The 20,125-nt window shown below is 44.5% G+C and overlaps 1 protein-coding gene across 2 annotated transcripts in view; it reads right to left on the bottom strand.

Annotated features, from left to right (window-relative positions):
- Positions 1–20,125, bottom strand: part of DLGAP1 (discs, large (Drosophila) homolog-associated protein 1) — a 137,060-nt gene that overhangs the window by 10,224 nt on the left and 106,711 nt on the right. For both annotated transcript variants that reach the window (XM_009325066.1, XM_009325058.1), the window contains 2 exons: positions 18,484–18,575; positions 5,002–5,420 (listed from right to left, as the gene is read on the bottom strand). In XM_009325066.1, coding sequence (XP_009323341.1) covers positions 5,002–5,420; positions 18,484–18,575 — 511 coding nt within the window. The remainder of the gene's footprint in view (positions 1–5,001; positions 5,421–18,483; positions 18,576–20,125) is intronic.

Raw genomic sequence — 20,125 nt, forward strand, 5'->3', positions numbered from 1 at the left:
AGCCTGACATTTGCGTTGCAGATGTTGGCTAGGCACTGTGCATATGAAGAAATCCTGCCACAGAGCTGTCACAATCCATTTCCAAACCAGGATGGACCAGCATTTTAGCCTATTCATGTTGACAGACCTGCATTTAAATAATGCCAAGCATGACAAAACCCAGGAAATTCAAAGTTAAAGCTACTGCTCAGGTCTTAAGCTCAGCTATTAAGGAGAAAACAGCCAAATGGAGCAAGCTATGGAAGGGGCAGTCCTTGCTTTGAGTCATGTTTACTTATAGGAGTGATCTCATTGAAATTAATAGGGCTGTCTGCATGAGTAAATGCTGATCACCGGGAGTAAAGCAGTTTCCATATGTACTCTGACTTACTTGGCTTTTATTAGCACACTTCATGTTTTTTCCCTAACTATATTGTTTCCTTGCTTGCAGATTTCTCTTTTTTCCTTCCTTGCCTTTGGACACTGGCAGGGATTCCAGCCCCAAGCTGGCTTTCCTTGGAGAAACCTTCGCAGATGGAGAAGTCCCTTCTGGGGAGAAAAGAAAACCGGAGGAAGAAAAGGACGAGTCGGGGAGATGGCCAGAGGCACGTAGCCAGGGGGATTCCAGCAGGACTCAGCCACACGTCAGGCTGGGGACCGTCCCTCTGCAAGGCTGCATCAGCCCGCTGTGGGATGAGGCCGCCTCGCACCTCCGAGCAGCAGGGACCAGGACAGCTTGGGAAAGCCCTGCAGAGGACTGGAAAATGGTTTTCCTTGCTCGTGACTGACAGTGAACTCAAGGGTCTCCCTTTCTTTTGCCATGCACAACTATTGCAAAAAGAATATCTTTTCCTTAACTTTCTTCTCTTGTGTCTAGCCTTCACTCTTTTAAGTTTTCCTTTGAAACAGTGAAAACAAAAGAAAAAAGCAGAAAGTGTGCAAACATTGCATAATTTGCCAGAACTGGCTGAATTTGCAGAGGCTCTGGTCCTAAGCAGCGAGGTTACTGCAGATTTGAGGTCAACCTTTGTTCGCAGACTAGCCCAGAGGAGTACAATATACATGCAAGACAGTTATAATGACACATCTTGTCAGAGCCTTGGTTTTCTATTTTAGTTTTTACTTGATTGGCCTGACTTGTCTCGCCACTAAACCCACATTACACCTGACTCGTGGTGAATCAGGCCCGCTGTTTTCTTCCAATGGTTATCTTCACATCGAAGCCACATTACAACCCCGTGTGAAAGAGAAACATTTCTGAAGGGAGGCAAAATGAAGCCCTCCGGTTCTTCCAGAAAGTTTAATGCCCCATGTGAAATAAAAACAACAGCAAAAAATCCAGCAACGGCCAGGCCGAGGCCATAGGTGTATGTTCCCATGCCCACCACTGCTGTGTAAAAAAGAGCACTTTACACAGTTGCTCGCTAACAGCGCTGCACGGGGAGCCAGGCCTGTTGCTGCTGATTCTATGTGTAAATGGTTACCCCAGAGGCCTGAGCGAAAAGTCACCAACATCAGTGGCAAGGCTCTGACTACATGAAATTTTGCAGGTGTGAGGTAGGAGGAGAAAGCAGAGGGTTGAGGAGAAAACCAAAAAAAAAAAGGTGAACAATTGATTTCACTTGAGGCTTGATCCAAAGCGTCAGTCAATTCTTACAAGGTGTTTAGCCTCGTATCTCTAACATCTTTTTTTCTTATGAGAGCCCTGGAGTTTGCAGCCAACATCCCTGTAACAGCAAAATACACAGAAACCTTATCAAGTATCCTAGCTTAAAGTGTGAGTGATATTCATCTGCCTGTTACACACGCTGCGGCTTTATCAGAAAATTATTTCAGATAAAACCAGAATATACTACAAAATAAATAATTCATGGCGGAAGGGGAGCCACATTTCTCTCTATATTGGCATTTCATCATGCAGCCACTGAACCACAGCTTGTTTTTATACACAGCAGCAGACTCCATTTCCCAGCTAGAAACATTCAATCCCATCTGGTAGATTCATTCCCAGCTAGATAATACCCAACGTATCTATGTAACATACAAGCTACTGTCAAACAGCAGCGAGCCGTCTCCCCGAGACAGCTGTTTCGCACAAGGGCCGCATTGTCTGGAGGAAGCGCGGATCATTTTACGCGGAGCGCCGGGGGGACGAGCCCTCTGTCAGCTGCCATGGCATCGAGAAAAACTCGCTCATCACACGTTCTCGTTATTTTGTTATCTGGCCAAACACACGCTGGGGATGTCAGGTTGAAAACAAAGGATGCGTTCCCTGCTCTGTTATATTTCATTAGGAAAACCAAAGCAAACACACCTCTTCTGCTCCTTTCCTCCCTCTCTTCAAAGTTTATAGACATATGAAAAAGACATATTTTGGGGCAGGGTTTGTAACAGCCAGGCTTTTGTTTCTGGCACTGCTGAGCGGGCAGTGTGGCCCTGACCATATGCTTTTCCTTGGCACCAGGTAGAGCGGGGCGTGCTGAGCCACAGCAGAAAGCCCTGCGCAGCCTCCGTGGGAGGCAGCTGCCACGTGCCGGAGCGGCCCACGGCGTCACACTGAAATCAGTACCTCACCAGCAACCACAAAACCCAGGTGATCCCTTTCCTCCTCCCATTTCCGGCGATCATGAGAAGTGCCAGTCAGAAAAATGAGGAGGAATAATCCGCAGGACACGTGCCATGTGCTCTGTAAGGAGGCATTGGGAATAGCCAGCCTAACCACTCCTTTATCTTCCCCATAACTGACTTCTCCCACCGATTGCTCAAAGAAGAGCCCTTTAAAACTATTGTATATCAAAGACACCAAGACACTGAGAGAAAATTCTGTACACGGATATACACGTTCTGCATGTATCAGCCTTGTAAAATTCACTTCACGTTCTTTCCCCAAGGTGAATAACTACTTTGGTGCACAAATAAAATATTTGTAGGTTTTTCCATTATTATCAGTTCATAAAATCATAGAATCACAGAATGATTTGGGTTGGAAGGGACCTTAAAGATCATCTAGTCCAACCCCCTGCCACGGGCAGGGACATCTTCAACTAGATCAGGTTGCTCAAAGCCCCATCCGACCTGGCCTTGAACACTTCCAGGGATGGGGCATCCACAACTTCTCTGGGCAACCTGTGCCAGGGTCTTACCACCCTCATTGTAGAAAATTTTTTCCTTACGTCCAATCTAAGTTGTTGTGGCAAAGAGAAAGCAAGTGGGTTTTGTGGCTTGGACTTACAAATGTTGTGTATTTCCTATTTGTTATGTGCTCACACTTCTTTTTCAATCTAAAATCTCTTAGTTCATGGGGTTTATTTCTTGCATACTAACAACAGAAAACCTTTGTATTCTGATACATGTTCAAAGAGATTTTTGAACGTATGGATGATGTATATTAAAAATGAGGTTCAAATACTCTAAAACTTGGGGAATCTGGATCTGCTTTGAAGGCTAATCCTTCTGTATTTTTCCCTCAGAAGAAAGTGTTAGCCTATTATGTAACAGAAATTTTGTAGAAATAAAAAACCCTAACATTAACCTTACCTTAATGTTAAGGTTATCTCATACTTTCCATTAGAAGTCAATTTCCAGTTGCTTACAATAGTGTCTAACTATCTAGATCAAACTTCTCTGTGGTTATTTCTTTTATTGGGTTGAATGGAAAGTTCCAGCAGAAACAGCTTATGCATTTCTAAGAATTTAAAAAAATATATTCTTTACCAGTGTTAATTCCTTTCCTTCCATAAATCAAACCCTTCACATCTCAAAAGAATTCTAGCACCTCCCTTCTTGAGAGGAAGGGTTAGAAATTTGGAAGAAGCAATCCTGGAGCTGAAGTAGTAGTCCTTGCTTTGGTAGGAGCTAATTTGGGGGTCAGAAAAGTGTTATTTGCTATATCCAGGAAAATACGCTTAGGCGTGCCTGAATTATACAATATTGTACTCTTTATATGCAGCTGCTCCATAGTGTTTTCTAGAAGCTCCCTGCTAGAATTTGAAAAAGCTTCATTCACAAGAAGCATGTTCCTAAGCTCACAGGTTTACCTATGTCCAAAAGTTGACAGCTATCAACAGTACTGCTCCTTGTAATGGAAATAAATAGAAAAAACTTCCCTTTTTACTGGGAGAAAAAATTCTGGACAGGAAGCCATATGTTCAGCTCTTCTTCCCTAATTAGAGTGAATGAATAAGTCGCGAGCTACCAAACCCTTCTTACTAATGAAGGCTTACTAGACATTCCCATTACCTTACAGGTGAGGTAATACTTCTGGCAGCGGTGACAACCTGTTTGCATGTGTGTGTTTTTTATCACAGAATATTGAGAGCTTGTTTTACCGGGAAGATCAAAGAGGAATGAGAACTGCAAGGGAGATGAGGGGAGACTGGAGAGGGGAAGAGAGGGAGAACAACTTGGAAGCATAGCTGAAGTTTCAGTTGGGAGAAGCATCTGGAGACTCTGATGCCAATCACCATCTAAAAAGGCAGCTAAGATATGAATTTAATGAAAAGGAACTAGAATCTGTTCAATCATATTCTAAGGTTATGAGAAGTGATTCAAATCACTTTTAATCACTCAAATTAAGTGGTTGAGTCACCATCCCTGGAAGTATTTAAAAGACGGGTAGATGAGGCGCTTAGGGACATGGTTTAGTGGGCATGGTGTTGTTGGGTTGATGGTTGGACTCGATGATCTTGGAGGTCTCTTCCAACCTTTAATGATTCTATGATTCTATGATTCTAAATGGAAGAGTTAAGAACTCCATTAATACTCCAAGATCCCTAACCATGATCTCCTAATTATCCGTTGAACTATGCAATCCCAAAAGCTAATACGGAAGTGCCGAGCATTTGGATTCCCCGTCAACTTTAATAAGGATTATTATACACATACATACAGTCTTTTTGAAAATCATGACCATAGCTTCATTAGCTAAATAAGAAATGGCACGATACAGAATTCACTGGAGTAAATTTGACCTATATTAAATACTTTTCTGTAGTTGCAATATTATTGTATGCAGTTACTTACTGTCCTCAGGTAAGTTGTTTTCCTGTTCTTCTCTCTCCATCTGTTGGCACCAGCCTTCCATACGATCTCTCTCTGCCTGAAGTAGCTTCAGAAACCAGTGGCCATCTCGTGGGCACACTGATCTTTGAACAGCTTCCAGAGGATCTTCAGTGATAGAGTCAATCCAGGGGTCAGGAGGAGGTAAAATTGATGGATCAAAATCTGTATCAAAGTCATCATCCACTGCACATGCATGGTAATGGTTTCCTGACCCTTGTATGCTAACGGTAGAGGTGCTTGCATCTCGGGAAAATTGTCTTGATATTTGTCCAGAACATGTATTGTCTTCTTGAGGGTCGATTACTTCAAAGTTCTCATGGAAATCCAGGTCTGCTTGCACGGCTGTTGTTACACTATTAGATCGTGTAAACCTGCGAAAGCTTTGGAGAGCACAAACATAAAATGTTTAGGAAGCTTTTTCTAGGTAACTCAGTAAGAAAGGGCTTACTAAGATTCTGCCACTACTCCTAAGACTGGCAGTCATGGCTCTCAGGCTACACTTCTTTTCTTGAAGTGATCAGATTTTCTCACTGCAAGCCAACAAACATCTCTCTTTTTTCCATGCAAGCTCACTGTTTATATAGGCAAATGCCCCTAATTGTTGTGTGGTTTAACAAAGCCAGAGGCTAGCCCAAGAGATAGCTAACGGTGTCAGTAGCTCAGGATTTTAGATTACCAATTAATGAAAAGTTACAGGGGCCCAATTTTAAGAAGTGACTTATCTTTCAACTTTTAAAACTCACACCCCTTTGAAGTTGCACACTCAAACTCACAAGCCACATTTAAAAATTATACACGAGACTGATAAGATAGTAATACCAACGAGTCCACTATCTATGTAATGCTATACATTCCATTTATAAAGAAGATAAGTATTTTTAACCCAGATAAGTATTTAGTATTGCTTCTTCAGAATTACTCTTCATAATTATGCACCTGCTAGTTTACTACTTTGGCAAATACCACTGCCATCTCTCACAATTTTAGCATCCATTCCCACTGTTAAGACAGTTTGTTTTTCACATCCAACCCTCAGTTTCAAAATGGTCTTATCTTTTTCACCAAAGCTAGCATTCTCAGTCACTGCCTATAGAATAGAATAGAATAGAATAGAATATTTCAGTTGGAAGGGACCTACAACAATCATCTAGTCCAACTGCCTGACCACCTCAGGGCTGACCAAAAGTTAAAGCCTGTTATTAAGGGCATTGTCTAAATGCCTCTTAAACACTGACAGGCTTGGGGCATTGACCACCTCTCTAGGAAGCCTGTTCCAGGGTTTGACCACCCTCTCGGTAAAGAAATGCCTCCTAATGCCCAGTCTAAACCTCCCCTGGTGCAGCTTTGAACCATTCCCACGCGTCCTGTCACTGGATCCCAGGGAGAAGAGCTCAGCACCTCCCTCTCCACTTCCCCTCTTCATCGTGATGGCTGCTATCCTGTAGGTAGCTTCCTTTCACCTTGCATAGTTTCCCTATGTTGGAGCCTCTGAGGACGGAGAGGAAACCTTGAGGGTAAAGGCAAAAGCAGGGGAGAGAGGAGGTTTGGGGCTTTGGGTTTGGGTGGTTTTTGTTTAAGTAAACAGCACTCCAGATTCTGCAGTCCAAGGCATCTGAGGTGAAGAGGCTGATGGAGAAGGAGCAGAGGGAAGTGTAAGGAGTAAGAGATACCTAATGCTGTTGCAGGGGGTGGTAATGAGAGCAGATATGACAAGCAGTAAATTGTGGAGGGAATGAGTGGAAAATCTGCAGGCAAATAATTACAGAGTCGGGCTAAGTCCGGAAACTGATGCACTGAGGAACACAGGAAAAATACAAGAGAAGCAGACATCTGTCTTGCCCCATGATGGAAGGAGATAAAGAAGGTAGAATCATAAAGTAATTAGCGTAGATGTTACTTAAATTAGTAATTTTTAGGCTTCAGAATGAACACAGTTTTGAACTGAATAGGGACAGATTCCCACTCCTCATTCTTACTAATCCAGGATGCCGGCACACTCATGCAGCTGGTAGTTCACTTCTAATTTGCTTACAATCTCACATTTACTCTTGAAACCAGTGTTAGGACTTGTTTCCCTGTGATAATTTGGCTCTTTTGCCCTTATCTGTTCTATTTTTAGTCTGAGCTCAAGCAGCAGTGAAAACGCTGAGGAGACAGTGAAGCTGGATGCTGAGCACCGTTTCACTCCCTTTCATTTATATTCCACCTTCCACTGAAGAGCAATAGCCCGTTAGACAAGTGCAACTGACAGCAAAACTTCGTCAAGTGTATTTAGTCTGCAGTTGGGGAGGGAGCAGATGGAAGGATGCTGAGGGAGAATTTGATGTCCTATATACCTGATGCATCCAGATACCTCAGGAAGAGTGCAGCAGACTTCAGGGAGGACTGTATCAGGTCCTGCTGATAGAGGAAATTAGTGGCTGTTGATCTGAGGCTTTGAGAGGAGTAGATCAAAGCAAAACAAGAGTTGAGAAGGGTTTTTCAATTAACAAAAGACACTAATTCCTCTGCAGAAGAAAGCTACAAGTAGCTTCTCGGACACACCAATCCCTGGAAAACTTTAATAATAGATTGTGTGTATTTTTTTTATAATGGCCTAGAATACAAACATTTTAATGTAGCGCCTGCCACTTGCAGTTCTTTTGAAACAGGTGTTGTTAAACGATGCAAAAGTAACAGTTATGCCACCGTAGTCTTGCATGATACGCACCAGCAAACTGAAAAATATGGAGTGAGCAGAATTCTTCAGCTCAGCAGTATTTATCCTTTGACAAGCAAAGCAAAGCATTTTGCTACGGACTGATACAGAAGAAAAAGTTCAAAAGGAAGGACACGGATCATTGGAGATATGGTATGGCTTCCACAGGAGGAAAGAGATTTCTTGGTTTAGAAAACAGATGGCTGAGGAGGGATATGAGAGCCCTATGAAATCCTGACTGGGTGATGTTTCATCATTTCTTAGAGTGCAAGAACTGTGGGGAGGAAGGCAGCCAGTTGCAAGGCTTAGAGGTCTAAAGATTTAAATCTAGCAAAAGGAAGCACTTCTTCACACAATGTGTAATTAAATTGCCACAGGATCCTGGGAAAACCAAAGGTAAAAATAGGTTCAAAGAGAACCTGATCAAATTCACAGGAGATAGGTCCAGGAAGAGCTGGACATCTATTCCACAGATGTCGTATCTGGTTTAGGAAGTTCCTGAACAACAGACTGCTAAATTGGGAAAGTCTACTGGGAGAAGTAGTGCTTTATACACACCCTTTATACCTTTCCTTTACACACACTCCTTTATACTTTTCCTAGGTATCTGCTACTGGCCCCTGGCAGAGAAAAGCTGTTAGACTGGTATTAGTGGTTAGAAAAACTTTAGCTTTAGGCTGACATTACAATGAAAATCTTTTGGTCCAGTCTGTGCTAGTTTTGTAAAAATGGATTTAATTTGGCCACCTTCCTGACAAATCCCTTATCTGCACTGAAGTGCATGCATGCATACACATACACACAGACACACGCATGCAAACGTGTGCCCACACAGGCACATGCTCACACAGGATTTCTTTTCAGTCATTTAGTCAGGGTTCACCGACACCCAAGGCGTTAGTACATGGTGTACTTTTCCACACTTTCCAGGATACTGGAGAGAAAAGCAAATCCCTTAATCCAGCCTCGTTCTTCTCTGTGCCCCTACCTCCACATCACAGCTGCCTTCTACTTTCCCCAGTGCCCTAGACTCTGCTATCCTTCTATTTTAGATGACCATTTGTATTTTCAGTTAATACCCTAGCTTTTCAGTGTACACCAAATCCCAAATGTAAAAACATCAAGGTCTACTTGCCAAAAGGATGTATTGCTGGAGGCACTACCTTTCAAAACTTTCAGGAGTGTACTCTTACTGGGTTCAATATGAGCTAGTACCACCAAAACCAAACTCTGCTCAACAAATAAAATAGAATGACCTACTTTTTTTGCCTTTGTTTTATCTATATAATAGTATGCTACAGGCTTGCTCGACAGATTCTTGGCACTGGATCATGTAACCTATCTGTCTTCAAAAGAAAAACAACTTGGCAACAGAATATAGCATCAGTTCAAAATTAAAAAAATACTCCCAAGGAAATGTATGTTGAATGAAATGGAAATGCAGGAAGGCACCCACTATCTGCCTAACTCCAGCACATCTATATAAACTGCCTAATAGATGGTAATTTTAGTCTCTGACACAGCTTTCTCACTCACTTCCAGGATGTTTTACTCTTACAAAATACCATTTGTGTCCCACATGAGTCCTTTTTTTTGTTTTGCTCTCAGTTAAAACTCCGTACCACAGGAGAGCTGCTGAAGCTAATGCCTAAGTTTTCACTGTTTCTATACATACAAAACATTCACAGGTCTACCTAAAAAAAAAGTTTTCATAAATTGCTGGTAATTGTTCAAAACAGAGATTTGCTTCTTTCTCTGCTTTCAGGCTTGGCCCTTTTGTAATCAGTTGTGCCCTGCAGGCACAAGGTGTAATAATTACAGCTTCAGAGAACTGCAGCAGATATCTGGCCTAAGGTGCAGAAAGCAATGAAACCTCAGACTGGATAAACCAGTATGGAGAACAACAGCACGATGTGTTTTGAACAGCAACAACAGGGTCACTTGTTAGCATTTGAGTCTCCGTTTCTAAGTCTTCTTTGGCTTTCTTTTGAAAAACATGTTTACATTTCAACTGAGAGAACTTTTTTTCCTAAAAAAAACCCCAAACCCCAGAAAAGTTCTAGGTTTCAAACCAACTGATGCATGGTGGGCCTCAGAGGCACTTACATTAAATTTGGCCTGCCTCACTTTACCCACTGGCTGTACTCTTTCTCGGTTGTGGGCTTCCCTGCTAAGGCTGCAGCTGCTGTCAGCAGAACAAAACAAACTGCAGAAGGAGTTAGCAGATGAGGTACCATGTCTTCTGATGGCAGGATCTTCAGCCATACATCTTCAAGCTACACAATCTTGTGTGCTTTGCTCTATTCCTACCCCTTCTCCCATTCACATAGTCTTTTTTCATGACTAAGAGTCTTAGAAGGGAAACTCTAATCCCTTATGGCAATGTTAGACTATTTCACTTGGAAGGGACCTACAACGATCATCTAGTCCAACTGCCTGACCACCTCAGGGCTGACCAAAAGTTAAAGCCTGTTATTAAGGGCATTGTCTAAATGCCTCTTAAACACTGACAGGCTTGGGGCATTGACCACCTCTCTAGGAGGCCTGTTCCAGGGTTTGACCACCCTCTCAGTAAAGAAATGCCTCCTAATGTCCAGTCTAAACCTCCCCTGGCGCAGCTTTGAACCATTCCCATGCGTCCTGTCACTGGATCCCAGGGAGAAGAGCTCAGCACCTCCCTCTCCACTTCCTCTCCTCAGGAAGCTGCAGAGAGCAATGAAGTCGCCCCTCAGCCTCCTTTTCTCCAAACTAGACAAACTCAAAATCCTCAGCCGCTCCTCACAGGACATGCCTTCCAGCCCTTGCACCAGCTTTGTTGCCCTCTTCTGGACGCATTCGAGGACCTTCACATCCTTCTGAAATTGTGGGGCCCAGAACTGCACACAGTGCTCGAGGTGAGGCCGCACCAGCGCTGAATACAGCGGGATAATCACCTCTTTTGACCGGCTGGTTATGCTGTGTTTGATGCACCCCAGGATGAGGTTTGCCCTCTTGGCTGCCAGGGCACACTGCTGACTCACATTGAGCCTGCTGCTGACCGGCACCCCCAGATCCCTTTCTGCAGGGCTGCTCTCCAGCTACGCCTCTCCCAATTTATACTTGTGCCTGGTGTTACTCTGTCTAGGTGCAGAATCCGGCATTTGGACTTGTTAAATTTCATCCCAGCACTACAAGACCCCAGAACTACACAATGAACTCCTAGCTTCTCCCACATATTTCCTAGAAACTCACACGCATACGGCTTCTTCACCCAATAACCGTTGGTCTGGGGTCGAGGATGCTTCGCATGCAATTGGCAAGCTGGAAGACATGGGGGCATGCCTGGGTTCTTTGAGTGGCAGTGCTGGAAGCAGCTCGATCCAGCTCTGCAGAGATAAGTGTTAAAGCTTCCTCCAGCATGTTCTGCTCCCTGACACCCCCCACCCTGCAGACATCCTAACCAAGCTCAGCCTGCCAGGCAGCCTTCCTCCTCCTCACACCTGCCTGCTCAGGCACCATCCCAAGAACTGCTCTTGGTGGTGGGGATGGTGGGAATTGTCAGTTTGGCAACACAACCTTAACTATTTCTGCCCTTACTCCTTTCCCTTGCTCCCTTTTTGTCTATGCCTTCCTGATGAAAGGCAGCTGATATTACAGAAATCAGCATAGATGGTTTTACTTGCTGTCCAAAAGAGCTTAATTAACAAGAGACAAATGATTTCTGCATTGTTTAGAGGCCAAAACTATTCTTACTTGGAATCCAGCAAGTCTGAGGCCTCCAGGGTTTGCCAGAAATGCTGAATGGCAAAACTAGCCTCCCCCCAAAACTCCTTTGCAGGCAGCAGTTCTGTAGATAACTGGTCAGGGCACATCTATTGTTTTCCTGGTTTAGATTTGGTTTTCTTTTTTTCCTGCACTAAAAAGGCAGAAAATAGACCTCTACAAAAGACTCAGAACTGAACATCTTCAGTGGCCCTGGAAACATTTCCCTGTGATTTTACCTGTCAAAAGCTATCCTGTATGGTGCAGTTATAGCTAAAAAAGAGGAAGAAGGCATCCTTCCTGGTGATAGATGTCAAGGGCAAAAAATGCATCTTGCAGTCTCCTAATGAGACACAGAGATGATGTTCAGCTGGACAAGGCAGTACACTTTTAAATAGATAGCCTGCTTGTTACAAGTTGCACAGTGGACTTAACTGAAAAAAGCAGGTTTGCCCTTTCTTCTGATCAGTAAAATACTAGAATTCCATGGGACTTAACTTGTTCTCAGTAGGGCTTAAAAACCACACAGGCAATAATCAAAGGTGAAATTTAATAACAATTATATCATCCAGGTCAGAAATTATTCATCACTAGTCCCAACTGCAGTGTAATGAAGAGATGACATCATGCATTCATGGCATGTCTAAGCACCATCCCACTCTTCATGCACATCCATGAAGCCTGAGATGAATCTAGTGTTTGCCTTTAAATAGAACTTTCAATTATTTTTACCAGATAGAGAAACACCATTCTGAAACTGCCACGGTGCCCTGCGATGCCCTCGGAACATGGGCGCAGAACAGGACGAGGCAGGGGCGGGGAGAGTGGTGCCACTTCGGTGGCTGCCTTGGCGCCTGCAGGACCTGGGTCCGCTACTAACAAATAACAATGTCAGGATTTGAAGTAATGTCCCTGCTTCCTCGCTCTGCCCACCTTCTCCCTCTCCCACCGCTCATTGCAATGGTACTGCAATGCTGATCCCAGGCTATGCTTGAAGAAGACCGCCCATTGTGCTGAGAGGTTCCGGCCCTACCCAAGACTCTATCGGCGTGGGCCTAGCTCCTTGGCAGTGGTCAGCCCCCCAACAGAAAGCAGCCAAGAGGGAGCGAAGAAAACAGGTATGCTGCGGCGGGAAGCTGAGGCCTTAGCACTGTTCTCCACTGCCATGTCCCCACTGTCTCCTGCAGACCTGCTGTCCTGAGATGGCCCCTCCACTCCCCAGCATGGCAGTGGCAGAGCCCACAGACTTGGGAACTGTCACCCGCAGGGCTCAGCCTGCCACAACTGCAGCAAGTCCATGCCTGCTCCACAGGGACACAGAACAAGGGCTGTCCTTGCCTGTGAGTGTTGAGCTGCTGCACAGCCCACCCTGCGGCTGCGCTCTCCTCTATCCATCCTGCTGGCAAGTGGTATGGTTCCCAGTGACCAAGAGGGTGGGCAACCATCCAGCCCCATTGCCCTGGCAGGACACTCCTTCTTGTTGGGTATCAGAGAGGCTTGAAGTCCAAGATGTAAGGGAGTTTGGGGAAACCAGGGAGGTTTCCAGGGAAAGGAAATGTCTAACGCCATGTGCGGACAGCACTCGGCTGCTTTACATGCAGAGATCCCATAACCACTTTTTTTTTTTTACCATATATTGGCCTTTCCATTGCAGAGCAGAGGGTGCTGGATGGAGTGCTCAGCCTCCCACCAGCGCCAGGGCTGGAGGAGAGAGGCTATTGCCAACCAGCGGGGTCTGATCAGAAATTTATGGCAAATACCAGGCTTGGGGCAGCCCACCAGCAGGCTGAGAGTCACCAGGGCTGTTAGGGTTTGCTCTGATCACAGGTGGCTATGGCCAGGGAAGGAAACTGGCCATGTCAGAGCCGGTGGCTGCTTCACCTTCTGTTGACCAGAGTGGCATTTCCTCCCCCAAGCACGCGCGGGGCGGTGGGAGGTGTGGAGAGTAGGTCCCACCAGGGTGGGACTGGGCAGGGGCAGAGCACCCTCAGCCCCAGGCACCCTGCTCTTCCCGGGCGGGACCTCTTTCAGGCCAGATGCCCCTCTGCCAAAGGGACCCACGGTCAGCCGTGTGCTTGGGCTGCCATGACAATGGCGTCCTGATGTCAAATGCCACCTCCTCACTGCTCGTTGTCCCCCGCCCCATAAAATGGCAGCCCTGCCCCTGGCCACCACTTGCCGAGCTACTCGCACCTGCAGGGCCAGCAATCAGAGCAGGACAGGAGCAGGGAAGCCTCAGGCAGCGATTGCCAGCCTCTGGGTGCTGCGTCCCAATACCCAATAAAGCTGCCAAATGCAGTCAAAGGGCAACTACAAGGTTGGCCTAACCAAAAAGGATGTCTGGGGACTCTTTGGTTGGCCACCCAAAACCACAGAGGATGGCATGGAGCCAATGGAGGTCGACCCACTGGAAGATGAGGAGGAGCCCATGGAGGTCGATCCAATTCCAGCAGACCTAGCTGGGTACTGCAATGCTGATCCCAGGCTATGCTTGAAGAAGGGAGCCCATTGTGCTGAGAGGGTCTGGCCCCACCCAAGACTATCGGTGTGGGCCCAGCTCCTTGGCAGCGGTCAGGTATGCTGCAGGTGGGAAGCCGAGGCCTTAGTGTAGCTGGCCTGCGCATGTCTCCCAGCCATCAATCAATTAATCTCTGTCCATCAATCTTCCTTGAAACATGGTGGAACTTCAAGTGCTGCTTGGGCTCTTCCTCCCCATCCTGCACTGCCCTGCTGCCCCCCAGATATTAATAGGGTATCTACCCTGCCCTTTCCAGTGTGTGAGTAGCACAGCAGCACAGGGAGGAGATGACGCTACAGAGACCATCCTCGGCGAATACACACCCTGTGCTGGGCACGTCTCTCACCAGCAGACTTTGCAGCAGATGGAGGATCAAAGCATTCCTGGGATCTTTCATCCTCAAATAAACCTGTTCTAACCTTTGCCTTGTGATACTTTCTGGGCAGCACTGGGGGGAATAGCTGGAACAAGAGGGAGCAACACTTTGTCGAGGCCTAGCACACAAGACCAGGTCAGGGCCCTTAGCTTTAAACAGGGAACATTATTAAGCCTTGTTTTTGAAACTGCCTCTCTCTTCTTCTGAATACCAGCTCAGTCACTCGCAGCCAGGTTAGAATCATAGAATCATAGAATGGCTTGGGTTGGAAGGGACCTTTAAAGGTCATCTAGTCCAACCCCCCTGCAATGAGCAGGGACATCTTCAACTAGATCAGGTTGCTCAGAGCCCTGTCCAACCTCACCTTGAATGTTTCCAGGGATGGGGTCTCTACCACCTTCAGAATTTCTCAGTGGAATGGCTTCCACTGTGGAGAACACAGATACCCAGAAAATGCTGCAGACAAAAGCCAAGGAAATATTAGTCCCAGATCAGCTTAGTCAAAATGCAGACTTGAAGGTCCTGTCCTAAAGACTGGAGAGTTAAGAAGTTTGAGTTAGAGCACAGGACTGGCTTCAGGGAAGACCCTAAAACCCGAGTATGTTTTGTCAGGACAGTAAGTGACCAAACCCAAAAACCTAAATGAAAAAAAGAGAAAAATATGGCTTTACATAGTAACAAAAGGCAAAGATGTGGGTTTTTTTTCCTTGAAGAGGCAGAAGAGTATTTTTGGTTGTTTTTTTCATTTTGTTTTGTTTTGTTTTTTTACCACACCAAGAGGTGGGGGCACCTTCCCTGGCCCCACAGAAGCCAGAGAAAATGGAGAAGGACCATATGTCTATGGTCTTAGTCTCCCATGGCAGTGTTCTTACTTCAGAAACTACCATTGTTTCAGCATTCATAAATTCTTGTGATGGCAAACCAAGCACAATTACCAGCTGATGGTAGACTAGGAGCAATAAGCAAGACAATTTTGGGGGTGAGGACGTAATGGGAGGAGATCTTGGGGCAGACGAGGTAAAATGCAAGAAAGACTAAACATGATTACAGACCTATGGGACTGAGAGTCCCTTGTTCAATAAGAATGTGTGCTGATTGGCCTAGCATAATATATGACTTCTTCTTTTCTGGTTCAGTAGAACTGGTTGACTTCCAACAACTCAATTATCTTCTGTAAGTGAGGAATGGAAGGTGGTCCCTTGAGGTCAAGAAGTCGTCACAGGTAGAGAAAAAGGACAAACAGAAATGGACAGAAATGGAAGTGCCCTGAGATTGCACTGATCAACTTCATTAGATACCCATTTCAAAATTGCCCTGGAAGGGGTGGGTCATGTGAGGAAAGGGGAAGAACATTTTGGTTGGGGTTTTGTTAGCATCATGGGGGAGATCAGGTGAGAGATAAAACAGTAACAGCAGGAAGATCATGAGGTTACTGTTGAAAGAAGTGCATACCAGTTTTTTTCCAAGAGAAGGACTGTACTCATATAGAAGGAGGTACTCATATAAATGCTAGAAATCGTAGAGCTGCACTTAGGGAATGGGTGCGAAAAAGATTATTGAGAGCCGGCAGCATAAACTGAGGATAAGATGAATAGCAGTGATGGATCCAGTTGTAATATGGTCAGGTAGCGGTAGGCACATTTATCCTTTGAGCAGTACAAGAGGAGGAGGAGGAGGAGGAGGACTTAGAGTCATTTGTCTTGGCAGGAAGCCCAGGTTACAGAGAGTGAAGGGCTAATGAAAGGTCTGAGTCAAGATGGAAGATGGAAGAGATAGAGCTGTCCTCCGAAGAGGCTGTTTTTGAGCTACTTAGATCAAGAAATGGAGACAAAATCTTTTGCTTACCTGGTCCAAGCACAGAAGCGGGAATATTTAAAAGGACATGAGGAGGTAAGACTCCTTAGTGTGAGAATGACAGTCATATGAGGTGAGGAAAAGGGGGAGAAAAGAGCAAGAAGCAAAGAAGAGGAGTGAAACAAATTTTGTATGGTAGGCTTTTGGTGCATTAAGCAAAGAGCTTTCTTGTTTTATAACAGTGCACTTAATAGCTTAGACTAGCACGGAAACATGATCAATTTACTGTATCCTCTTTGCTATGTCATTCTTCTCTTCTTACTTTATATTTATTTAAAATTTCTGAAACCTGGAAGATTTTAAAAAACATTCATTTGTCAAAGATTCAACTCAAAAGGACTTTTCTGAGGCTCTGCAGATGTCATGGTGCAGGGGCAGGGAAGAATGCACTGTATTTACAATTCTATTCCTGTAACAGATAATCAATACATTGTGCTCTGCTGTGTTAAAAAAAAAAGAAGGAATATGAGTGCCAAACTGTGATGATAAGCCCTTTGTGTCTTGAGTGCACTCATTTTCTAAGGATTAGGGGCTGTCCTTTATCAGCCAGTTCACTTCTGAAAGTCCATGATGGATTGCTGCTTGCCCTTCTGCTCCAAACAGCAGCAGCCTCAACTTTATCAGCAAGGAAACCCCCAAACACAGCTGTCAGTAGGTAAGGCAGAAATACTGCTTTTTCAGGGCAGACCCTTACAGGCAAATCTTACCTTTTTCTCTAGAGCAATAAAAACTGCAATAGAAAGAGGACTTTGGAAGTAAGGTATTTACAAACAGCCATTTCTTTCTTTGTTTTTCGTTTTTAGTGTGGGTTTTTTCTTTTTGTTTTTTGAAGGGAGGGGGAGGGTTGGGCTTTTGGGGTAGTTATTTCCTTTGTGCTCAGGCTGAAGGGAAATGGTCCTTCAGCATCTATTCTAATGTGCTCATTTATCTAGTGCTGGAAGAGTTGTGGGTAAATGGGGCTAAGGTCTAACACATAAAGAAAAGTCTGCCAGCAAGAGATGTTTTCGCAGGTTAATGAGGAACTTGGTAACAGCCTAGCAGGGTCATTGCAAAATCACATTTCTTTTTGCTGAAATCACTTTAGCCTTTTAAAACCACAGGAAAATACTCTGCTACTTTACGGGGAGAGTTTGTTGCATTGAAAATGGTGTAGATAACATGTTATTTTTCAGTATTTTTAGAAGACGTAGGAAAACAAACAGTGTGAAAATGGACGTCTCTACTCGCTACTGCAGTCAGCGGGCCAGAGGAGGGCAGAGGGCCCTAATTTTGCCAGCTCAGATTTGCTGCACCCAGGTTTCCTCTGGAGAGATTGCAAGGGCGACTCTTCCCTCACGGACAAGAGATAATGGCCCGAAGCTTCTCCTACGCTACCATACAGCGAGTTATCAACAAAATGGCTCCAGGCTCCAAAAGTTACGCTGTGCCCAAATGGCTTGTGAAAAACAAAGACTGCAGCAAAAATAGCCAGGCCTGCACGCTCAGAGCTGAGGGAAGAGTCTGGCTTCTCTTCAGCCACTGAGTCCAGCTTTGGGCAGGAATTAGGGTTTGCAGATGTGGTCAAGCACTCAGAAACTTTATGTGTTTGGAAGGTGCCATGCACAATTATGCTGCCCCGCCACATAACTGGAATTTGTCATCCAAAAGAAACATAACCCTTGAAGACATCAACTATTCTAGATTTTTTTTTTTATTTTTATTGGAGGATATTTGTTTACTAATTCAGGTTACACTGCAGATTGGAGAAAGAACCGAGTTTTACAGGCTTGCTTTTTCATCTCAACAATTTTTTGCAAGGGAGCAGTTGTAATGCAGAGATGTCTGGGTGAGATATCTGAGCAAAAGCAATCAGTTTGGCTCTGCCACTGCACTGCTCCACGTGGCTGAAATTATTCTACTGAAAAACAAGGTAAACTTCCCCATCACCTCTATGCTGCTGCAGCCATCCCGAGACATAATCTAGCTGCATCACCTTCCGCTGTTTAGGTAGATTTTCTGGGGAAAAAGAGCTTATTAAAAGTATATTGACCTTCAAAATATATGGCACTTTTCTTCCAGTTCTCCCACTGGTCCTGAAAATTCTCCTCTGAGAAGTAAGAGCTACAGCATTTATAAGATTTGGCTTTTCAGCTGGGTGATCTAACAATTCATTCAGGAAGCAGGTTTATATGGTCATGCGTGCAGGAACTAGGGCTCTTAAAAATTAGTTGTGGCATAATTGTTTACTTTAGAAAAACAGTATTAACGTTTACTCACCACTTCTCCTCCTCTACTTGAACTCCTATGGACTGGAACTTACTGGTTGCTTTATTTTCACCTGATTTGGTGGATTCTTCAGCACCATCAACCTTAAAAAAATTAATCAGCTAATTAGAATGTATTTTAGCAGAGATATCACCCAGCTACTTACAATTTCTATGCATGATAAATACTAAGTGTCTGCACATATAGCTTGTAACATAAGTACATTCACCTAGTCAGATAGTTTATCTGTGGTGCGCCCATTTCTGATGTTATTAGTGAATATTCATCATTCTTGTTAATCTATAAAGCATTTCTGGTAAGACAACATTTGGCCTGCAAAATGCAGATGGAGTTTATCCAGTATTTTACAGAGGCTGGATGCTCAGGTTTGCCAGAGCAAATCTCTGACCAGCTGTAACTCCACTTGCTGCACTCCACCATTTGTTTCATTTTACCTGTTAGTCTGTATGTGCACGCGTATGTAATCTCATGTCAAAATTATGTGTTTATTTTGTTTAAATGTTAGTGCCCTGAATCAGAGCACTGTACAGGTAAGATTTAAAGAAAGCAGATGCATCTTTTGGAATGCATTTTCTTTACTGCTTCACCACACAAACAGGTGGTCCCCAGGAACACAGACAGGAACTTTATACCACCTCTCCATCGCCGTGAGAAGATTTATACCAATGGTATAAAGCTAAAATTTAACCACAGATGTGTCTTTCAGCAAAATCACAAACTTCTGGGTCCAGTCAGTGTAGCTGTTAATTCCCAATGCTATGTAAGATATTGTTAGTCATACAAGAAAAAAAAATTTGGGCACATGGAATTTTTGGATCACAGCAGTATTATGAAGTGACCTGTGGATCCCCTCTGACCTCAGGTGTACAAAATCTCCAGCTATATCCACCAGTAAATAAGCTTGTTGTTGAGCTTTAACAGCCTATGCAGGAAAAGTGCTCAAGGAGGGATGGGAGTTACAGAGCTGTTCAGTGAAGTAGAGTACTTACCTGATACCGAGGCTTTTGGGGAGATAACTACGCCTTAAATCCCGTAACTGACAGAGAAGCAACCTTTTGATGGAAGGGTTTTTCTTTGCTTTGCTTTACTTTACTTGTTTGCTAAACAGATTTACAGCAAAGACTTGCGGTGTTCTAAGAGTGACTGAGGGGTGCAGAGGACACGCACGAGGTTCATCACAAGTGCACATTAGGTTTATTTATTAGAGGAGGAAGCAAACCAAGAATATGCCTCTGGCTAAAGCAGCTTGCCTTGCTTTATAGAGATGGGCCAGACTGTAAGTAAGGTGTATACCTGGTCTGAGGCCTAAGCCTAAACTGGGCTCCCTTTACAGTCAGTGGAGAGAGACTGACTTCATACTGCCAGTCAGAGGGCTGACAGCCTACCTACCTATTTTAGGCAGTTGTCTCTAAGAGAAGTAATTTCTGGCAGCAACAGCAATCTTACGGTATTTCCACTCCCACACTACCCCTTCAGCTGTACCAGCATGACTGCCTGTGCAATGATGCTGCAAATGGGCCAGACAGAGGACTGGCAAAGTAGTTTTCTTTTATTTGTGAAGCCTATCTGACTCTAAAAATCTCATTGATGGGCACAACTGGGAGGGTGGCACGGTGCACAGGCAGGAATCCTG

Source organism: Pygoscelis adeliae, unplaced genomic scaffold (genome assembly GCF_000699105.1).
Source record: "Pygoscelis adeliae isolate BGI_AS28 unplaced genomic scaffold, ASM69910v1 Scaffold260, whole genome shotgun sequence".
NCBI classification, from domain to species: Eukaryota; Metazoa; Chordata; class Aves; order Sphenisciformes; family Spheniscidae; genus Pygoscelis; species Pygoscelis adeliae.